Genomic DNA, 8,752 nt, shown 5'->3' with positions numbered 1-8,752 from the left:
GGCCATTTGTGTAAGGTGGAATAGCCACAGAAGTAAAAGTATTGTAACAGCCATTTCCTAATGAAATAGTTTGGACATTCATGAAGCTCCTGATAGGACTTTCTGTTCTCTTAAACAGAGAATTGTTACTGTGTACTATTTATTAGATGACTATTAGTACAAGTTCAAGTACTATCATGAAAGGATGCTTTAAGATAACAATTACTTTTAGTAACTTGCTTTACCCCATGTGACCTGTTAAAAATAAGAACTCTTACCTATGTAACTGAGGAGGACAGGGAGAAATATTAGTCCGTGAGCGGCTCCTAGTAAGACCATAGCTAAATACATCCTGAAGTAAAATATCTGGAAAATCTGAGATTTGGCAAAAGCCAACACCATAATCCCTCCAAATTTTGTAAGTGTGATTCCACTGAATACCTAGAACAGAGGACAGTGGTTAGAAACTACTTTTATCAACCTATTCAAATGGAACAAGGTGTTTTAGTTCAAGATCTGGAGTAATGGCCACAACTCTCAGAGTTACAAGATAAGCTGTACCTAAAATTGTTGAATGAGCCTGGAGGGAAGAATGAGAGTATTTTAGGGGTAGAGCTGTGTAGACCGTGTCTTTTCCGCCTAAACTGAGATAATTGTTAGAGTCAGATGGAAACTTTTCAGTATCTAAATGGTTATAAGGGAAACTTTAGTTTTTGCTGTTGAACTGTACCCGTTAGTCCACAGCCAACAACAGGTGGAGATGGGCTGACCCATGACAGCTACAGGCTGCTTGCTGGGCTCTGGGCGCAGCGGCCCCAGGCTGTGCCGGCTTCCAGCTCGGCCCAGTCCACCTTCTCAGGTCTGCTGCTTGGAAATCGCAAACGCGTGTAGTCTGGGAGAACTGCAGGTCTGTACAAGACGCAGCTGTGCTGTTTGGTGAACTGCCCGAAAGCTTACTACCCATGGGCGCTGCCTTCTGTGCAGAGGAGCCCAGTTCTATTTCCCTCACTGTATTTTAGGGTTTCCTCCCCTGGGCGACAACACGGTCACTGGGCTGCACCTTGCATTGCCCTTCTGAGGATACTCACAGAGCTGCCCATGTGGGCCAGCGCCTCTTCTGCGCGGTCCACGCGACTCCGCCTGCAGCTCACGCTGAACGCTCTGGTTATGTGGCTGCAGAACTCCACGGAAATGCCGCAGCTCTGGAACAAAGCGCTGCTGTGAGAGGACGGCTCTTTTCCAGGGGATCCCCTCTGAGAGGCGGTGACCAGGGAACCCTTAAGAACCCTGTGACTTACATAACAAAGCCCCCACCTCACCCACAGATTGCAGCGGGAACTTTGGAACCCTCAGGCCCTGGCTTATCTCACTTTGGGGGCAAGCCAGTCATCCTTTCCTGGGCTCTGCCACTATACCCCAGGCAGAGTGCATTCCTGTGGAAAGCACAGGCCTACTGCCTCTACCTTCCACTGACACCTCTGATGCGCATGTCCTCAAGACTATTAAAAAGCACCTGGCAACTGCATGGGGGTGGGGGGACCCAAGAGAGAAGGACAGTTTTCTAAGTAAAATATGAACATCTTGCTGTCTCTGGGCTACATGCTTTTACAGTCCATTCAGAACAATAAATGAGCCAGGCGTGGTGGCACATGCCTGTAATCCCACCACTTGGGAGGCTGAGGCAGGAGGGGTGCCATGAGTTTGAGGCCAGCCTGGGCTACAGAGTGAGTTCAAGGACAGCCTGAACTACACAGGGAAGCCCTGTCTCAAAAAAGCCAAAACACCCCCAGAATAATAAAAGCAGAATCCCCAAGCTAGCCCACGAAATCGCGCTTCTACTAAGATACCCACCACGAACCAGGCTACTTGCTATAGCTGCAAGCAAAGGGATTAGAGAAAAAGGTAAGAGTAAGGAGAAAAAAGTGCGTGCTTCTGCTCCCAGGGTCTCCTCTGTACCCTCCACACCTTGCCTGACTCCAAATGTTCCCCCCACCTCGGCACGATGCGGTGTTTCCCCCACACTTGGTATTTTCCCCATCTGAGGGTTAATGAGGAATCCAAGGCATGATTCACATGACGCAGGAGCCACCCAGACTCACCATTACCAAGTTGACCAAAGAAACTGCGTTCAGACTGATACCCCACAGCCACATGACGCCAAACATGTCGACCAGGATCATGGCGATGGTGACACACATGACGATGGCAGACCACAGCTCGCAGCCCAGGACCACCGTGGTGACCAGAAATATGGATCCCAGGGACACGCTGAGGTTAAAGATGGTGTCACTGACGATGGTCAGGTACTGCTCGTAGAAGACGTAGAACACGCTGCGGGGAGGAGAAAGAGTCCGTGAGTGCTCCCACTCGCCACTGCTGCAGGGCTGAGGGCCCGAGAGGCGTCCTGAGAGAAACCCAGTGGCTCTGGGACGGCCGCTGACACCAAGGAGCAGTCACAGCGACCCAAGATGTGTACTTAATAGAGTTTTGTTTGTGAGCCACTCTGTGCTTAGGGGCATTTACAATCTGGGTCCCCCAGTACGCTGGAAAGAAGAGAAAAAGCCCAGACCTGATGGGAAACTACCTCAGGGCACTGTCCCCAGTTAACTGGCTCTTCCCAAGAATTAGGACACACACCATGACCGTCTCTTGCACAGAAGAGCAGGTTGTCCCAATTGACAGTCAGGGGTGTCCGGATGTTGCCAGCTAAGAGTTCCGGCTGGCAAGGCCTCCCTGGGGAGCCCAGCTTTGCACCTCCTTCCACGCCAGCTCGCAGTGGGTCTGTTCCAGGCAGGAAGCAGCACAGAGCAAGTTCCGTGTCCGCAGCTCTCCCACTTGGCGATGCTCAGCAAGCCCTTGATGTGGGGACCAACACTGAGGACTGGCTTCCCCAGGGCGGCCAGGAGGGAGACACCGATGCACCCTCACCTGTACGGGAACACGTGGTAGCTGCTGCCTTTGGCACTCAAGGTTTTGGTGATGTTGCTGGCCACAAGCCGGGCTTTCCTCAGAGCATCGGTGTAGTCTGCTGAGGTCCGGAGCACTGTGTGGTAGCTCATGAAGTACGTGGCGCCGACGCTGGTGCTGTTGCCGAGGAGCTTCACAGCAGAGCCGTAGGCAGCATGTCCCCTGAGGAAGAGCCACTGGCTAAGCCAAGTACCCTGAGCCGGCTCAGGGCTCAGGACGGAGCCTGATAAGGGACAGGGACCTGGGAGGCCTCACCCTGTTCTCGCCCACACTGGCTTCTCTTTACCGCTGCATGGTGCGCGGCTGCTGGTGTCTGTCTGGTTCTGCTTGTAATCAAATATGTCCTGATATGGAGTTACTTGGTGCCGTTTGTAGCAGGAAGCAGGGAAGGGTAGGGGCTGGGGCTCCAGCTGGGCCCTGCTGGTGACTGGCCATGTGAGCCTTCACAACTGTGAGGCAGGCCGCGCGAGCTACAGAGGAAGGCCAGGTGCCCCCAAGACAGTGTAGGTCTCAAAACAGACATGACACATATGACTGACTGCGATGACTTGGCCACTGAGGATGCTTACGAGAAATAGGTGCAGCAGAATTCACCCCTCTCTCTCTCTCTCTCTCTCTCTCTCTCACACACACACACACACACACACACACACACACACACACACACACACTCACTTCCACTGGCAAAAGCTCCCAGATCGACCCAAGACCTCCGGTTGGCTTTCCTGTTCCTAGAGCAGACATTCTGCTTCTGGGGGCGCCTGGCTGCCCGGGGCCTGAGACAGCTGGGAGCTCCTGTGGCCAGGCTGGCGAGGGCCTGGCAGGGCACACAGAATCGAGGCATTCTCTCATACCTGCCACACCCATGTGTCCTCTGCCTCCCACACAATGTGCATAGAGCCCACATCCATTCAGACACATGGTTCAGGAACTGGAGAGCAGCACCAAGAAACCACGGCTGCTGGACGTGGTGATGCACGTCTGTAATTCCAGCACTCTGGGAGGCTGATGAAGGAGGATCACAAGTGCAGCCCAGCCTGGGGGACTTGGTGAGACTCTCTTGAAATATAAAATTAAGACAAGAGCAGGGGATGTAGCTGAGTGCAAGGCTCAGGGATGTGAAGGGGAGCGATGACCAGCAGCCAAGCTAGGGTGAATTCCATCAAAAACTAAGTGTTCTGGGGCCAGGGATTTAGCTCAGTGGTTCCACCGCCTGCCTTGCAAGTGCAAGGTCCTGAAGTTCGATCCCCGGTACCAAAAAAGCAAAAAACTAAGAGTGTTCTTATAAGGTATCTTAAGTTTTTCCACTTGGACAGCCAGCTTGGGATGGGAGAGGGGAGAGAAGAGGCCCCACCAAACTGCCTGACCCAGTTGGCTCTAGGTTTCCTGCTGCAACTACAGCTGAGTGGGTGCTTATATGGCCCGGCGCAATGGCACTCACCCTTTACCACACTTGGGGTTAGGGTTATCAGAAAGGAACATGGGTAGGAATCTCATGAAGTCTCCACCCTGAGGCCTCTGTTTGCCCTCCGGAGTCAGAGGCCTGCAGCGGATGCAAGCAGGGTCAACCACTGGCAGAAAGAGAACAGGGGGCCAATGGTTAGGTGTGTGGCTTCCAGATTTTAAAAAAAATTTTAAAATAAGAGAGATTATCTTCCTGAATCTTTCCCCCTATGTAAAACCCCTCAGCATCACGTGACTTTCATAGTTAATAAATTTAGCACATAAAAACAGTTTCTGTGGAGGCAGACCACACATTTCCTTCCCCAAAGTAGGTTTTCTGCTTTGATGATGTCTTCCACTGGTATCACGAGAGCCCAGGGCTTCCATGCTTTTGTTAAGAAAATTCCAGCACAAGCTCAACACTTTTACAAAACTGTAGGGCAACAATGACACACAAAGGAAGCACGTCTCTGAGAAGCTAAGCCAGATACCACGCCAGGAGGTATTGGCATGGCAGGGAGGGGATGAGAATCCCTACCTGGGAAGCAGTCCCCTGGTGGGACCTTGTTTGACCAGCAGCCCCACAGACACTGTGAGACAGGAGTGTGACAAGCGTCAGAGTGAGTGAGGAAGGGGATATTAACAAAGGTGATGAAACCCAGCCTCGACACATAAGTAGGCATAAATGGAGGCAAAATGCCAATGATTGTGAAGTGATACTGCTAAAAGTTTTCAGAAAAAGCAAAGACCTGGAAAGGAGCAGAAGTACCTGAAGCGTTGCAGAACTGGTCAGTGGCGTTGTAGACTCTACAGCAGGAGGACTGTGGCTTCACCCAGTCAAAATAATCGTCAATCCAGGACGAGGGGGGAAAGCCAATCCGGGTGCTAGAGAACAGGAAAGGAAAAAGTAAGTTTCCTCCACAAAGAGAAAGTCTTTAGCTTCAGTAATTTCCCTTGAAACTTAACTTCCCTTCCTACACTTTATACTGCTACCAAAGAAAAACTACATTACCACTCAGTGGAAAAACCCTTCAAAGTATCTGGTAGTATATTACTCCTTTCAAAGATTTTGCTCAGGTAAAGCTAGATTTAAAGAATATTTTGAATAAAAACAATTTTTCCAAGAAAGTTCATTTTCAAGTGAGAGACTTCAGGCACGAGATGACTCTGGTGACAAGGGGACCGGGGCTGGGGAATACTGACTAGTTGTCCAGCTGGGCTGCGTTGAAAATCTGCTGCACCAGTGAGTCGTTATCGCAGCCCATGCCACCACACACCATGTTCTGCCCGTGCAGGGAAGTGTAGTCGTGCCCCTCTTCCAGGACAAAGTACACAGGCGGCCCAGCATGCAGGTACTGACCAAGGGATCTGAAATAATCTGTGACGTAGGAGTCCTGAAAGAAAGAGCAGAGGACAGGAGAACAATGGGTGAACGTGACAGCGACTGAGGACATGATGACCGTGGAGTATCAGGAGGGCACAGTCGCCTCCAGGGTGCCTTTGTGATTCTCTTCCAGGGCCCCAGGGTGCTCCTTCTGGTTGTCTCATAGAAGGGCACCTCCGAAGTAACCTCCCAAGACCGGTGGCTCCCATTCTGTGCCTGTGCCCAAAGGGTGGCCCATGCTGGCAGCGCACTACGGCAGGCTGTCGCTGGAGAAACTGTGCCCACGTGCCTGCAGCACCACACCCATGTACATGCTTTGGAAAGTACTCATCTGGGCCCGAACAAGGTAAAGTAAAAAAAACAAGCATCTTACATCTGGCATTGAAAGAGACTGGTCCAATCCAATTTCTACTTTGTTCAGGACTGCGATACTGAATGAGAGAACACCCACAAACACGGCTATCTGGAAGGAAAAGTGAATAGTAAGATTGCTTAGTGTAATAGTGAGTTTAAGATTAGAAATAAAATCTTTTTTTTTTTTATTAAATTCTTTTATTGGTACATTGTAGGTACACAACACAATTACATTTCTCATTGGGAATTGTACCTTTACATGATGCATCTTGGTTCTTATTTTTTCCCCATTCCTAGCCCTCCCTTCACGCCCTCCACCCTTCCCTATTTACAAAGACTTTATTTCCATTTTTTCCATTTCTCACCATTTTTCCTTTCCCTTCTTTCCTTTCCCCTGCCCCTCCCACTACCCCTACCCCTTTGGACCTTTTCTTCCTATTTTGCATTATCGATTATTCATTCTAATCACTGGTACATTTCAGGTATACAATATAATGACATTCATCATTGGAAATTTGCACCTTTACATAATCTCTCTTGGTTCTTATTTTTCACCCTTGCCCAGCCCTCCCTTCAACCCCTCCAGTCTTCCCTATTTACAAAGATTTTGTTCCTATTTATCCATTTTCTCATATTAATCCCATTCCCTTCTGTCCTTTCCCCTAGCCCTCCCACTTCCTTCCCCTTTGCCCCTTTTCTTCCTATAGAAATAAAATCTTAAACACACAAAAAGCAGAACTCTCTCCCCACTTTTTTTGCAGTGCGAGGGATCAAACCCAGTGCCTTGAGCAGGCTAGGTACGTGCTGCACCATTGAGCTTCACCCTTTGCCCCTCGGAACTGAAAAGCAAGTTTAAGTAACGTGGCACCAGAACAGGGAGTAGGGGGCAGTGGTTGAAGTCACAGTAGCCAAAGTTTAAGTTCCTGAGCTCAAATCTTGGCTCTGCCACTGAGGAGCTGAGCGACGTTGGGCAGATCGCTTACTCTCTCATACCTTCTATTTCCTCATTAGTAGACTGGAAAAATGAGGAGATGTACGGCATCAGCTCCTTGTGTGGACCAAGCGGGAAAATCCAGGGGTAACCCCGGTTGGAGCACAGCATCCAACTAATATTAAGTGTAAAAATGCCTTTCACTGTGATTACAAACTCATTGATACTCTGTCAGCAGAGAAGTGCTAAGTGCGCTGCTGGCTCTATGTGGTATATAAACCGGAAATAGCTGTGGCTGGCTCGTGGGGACTCGGGATGTGGTGGTGAGGGGACAGCTCCGCGTCCCGACCTCAGAGGAGGCTGTGGGACTCTCCTGTGAGAAGATCATGGAGCCACATCCTGCACTGCCCCGACAGCATGCTCCCGGCTCTGTGGCCCAGGCTGTAGCTCTGGCAGAACATGGTCTAACATGGACAAGGCCCTGTGTTCAGCCCCCAGCACCAAACTCAGCTGTGATTCTGTACTGTTACGTAAGATGTACCTCGGGGGAGGCCAGGTCCGGGGAGCCTGAGCCCCTCTGTGCTACCTGTGAATTTATAAGGATTTCAAAATAAAAATTCAAAAACCCTTGCAAATATTGACTGTTAAGGTCCTGTTAAAAACAAATTGTACTGTTTGTACATGTTTGCTTTCACATATTTGGCACATAAACTAACAGCTGCCACACTCCCTCCCCACTGTGTGAGTTCTCACAAGGCAGGGGACACATCTGAGGGAGAAGAGAAAGCCCCAGATGAGTTCATACCACAAGTGGCCGCATCCAGTCTTTCAGCAGAAGTGGGGAATAGGAGTTCTTAAAGAAGCGGAACAGGCAGCCTTTGGAGGCCTGGATGCTTCTCCCATCGTCAGCACCTCTGACACAGCACAGGATGTCCAGCCGGTTTTTCTGAAGGAACAGAGACCAGAGGTCACAGAAAACACTATCTGGCTGCTCCACGGAGAGTCTAGACTCCTATCAAATGGGCTCTGACCCATTTAACAACTTACCTCCTGACGCTTAATGTCCATGCCCAAGAGACTCATGAAACAGGAAATCTGAAGGAGGAAGTCGATGAGGACCGCCATCCCCGCAAACAGCGAGAAGGTGTGCACGGCTGGCATCAACGACAGTCCTCCTACAGGGAGGGACATGGGGCCGCATCACTCCACGGAGCCCGAGCAGAGTTTGCTGCCATGTCTGCGGGGCTGTCACGATGGAATGGGGACAGGAACGGAGTCTGGAGCTCAGTTTACCCCATCCTGCTATCCAGACATGGTTCAACTCAATTCTGTTGTGCTCAACAGACTCACATGCCGATTCACACATAGTGAGATGTACGGACAGTGACTACAGGTCATGTCCAACAGTGCCTTCTACGCTTCACTCTAAGGGAGGGACTGCTTCCCAGCTGCTATTGAATCCACACTCTATCTCCCCGTTTATTTACAATCACATGAGGGGGTTCAGAGTCAAAGGTACCAGGATGAGACTCAGACATTGCAAACTCACAGCCACATGGAGCCTACCTGCTCCACACTATAGTGATCCATTTTAGGATCAAAAAATATTTTAAAATAACTAGTCAGTATGTAGCAATAGATAGAATTTGCACAAAAATCTGAATTCACAGCTTTGAAAAAGTTATCAGGCCCTG

The 8,752-nt window shown here is 50.0% G+C and overlaps 1 protein-coding gene across 4 annotated transcripts in view; it reads right to left on the bottom strand.

The window, feature by feature from the left end:
• Npc1 (NPC intracellular cholesterol transporter 1) overlaps positions 1-8,752 on the bottom strand; it is a 57,410-nt gene that overhangs the window by 3,265 nt on the left and 45,393 nt on the right. For all 4 annotated transcript variants that reach the window (XM_087193994.1, XM_004853153.4, XM_021265148.2 and 1 more), the window contains exons 15-24: positions 8,106-8,233; positions 7,864-8,004; positions 6,147-6,236; positions 5,593-5,783; positions 5,159-5,274; positions 4,388-4,517; positions 2,908-3,108; positions 2,079-2,310; positions 1,068-1,181; positions 258-420 (exon numbers count right to left, since the gene is read on the bottom strand). In XM_087193994.1, the coding sequence (XP_087050120.1) occupies positions 258-420; positions 1,068-1,181; positions 2,079-2,310; positions 2,908-3,108; positions 4,388-4,517; positions 5,159-5,274; positions 5,593-5,783; positions 6,147-6,236; positions 7,864-8,004; positions 8,106-8,233 (1,506 nt within the window). The remainder of the gene's footprint in view (positions 1-257; positions 421-1,067; positions 1,182-2,078; positions 2,311-2,907; positions 3,109-4,387; positions 4,518-5,158; positions 5,275-5,592; positions 5,784-6,146; positions 6,237-7,863; positions 8,005-8,105; positions 8,234-8,752) is intronic.

This window comes from Heterocephalus glaber, unplaced genomic scaffold (genome assembly GCF_053883595.1).
Source record: "Heterocephalus glaber isolate CG9 unplaced genomic scaffold, H.glaber_assembly_v1.0 deba00000331, whole genome shotgun sequence".
Lineage (NCBI taxonomy): Eukaryota > Metazoa > Chordata > Mammalia > Rodentia > Bathyergidae > Heterocephalus > Heterocephalus glaber.
Note: the sequence above shows the minus strand (reverse complement) of the source record. Positions and strands in the feature narration are given on the sequence as shown.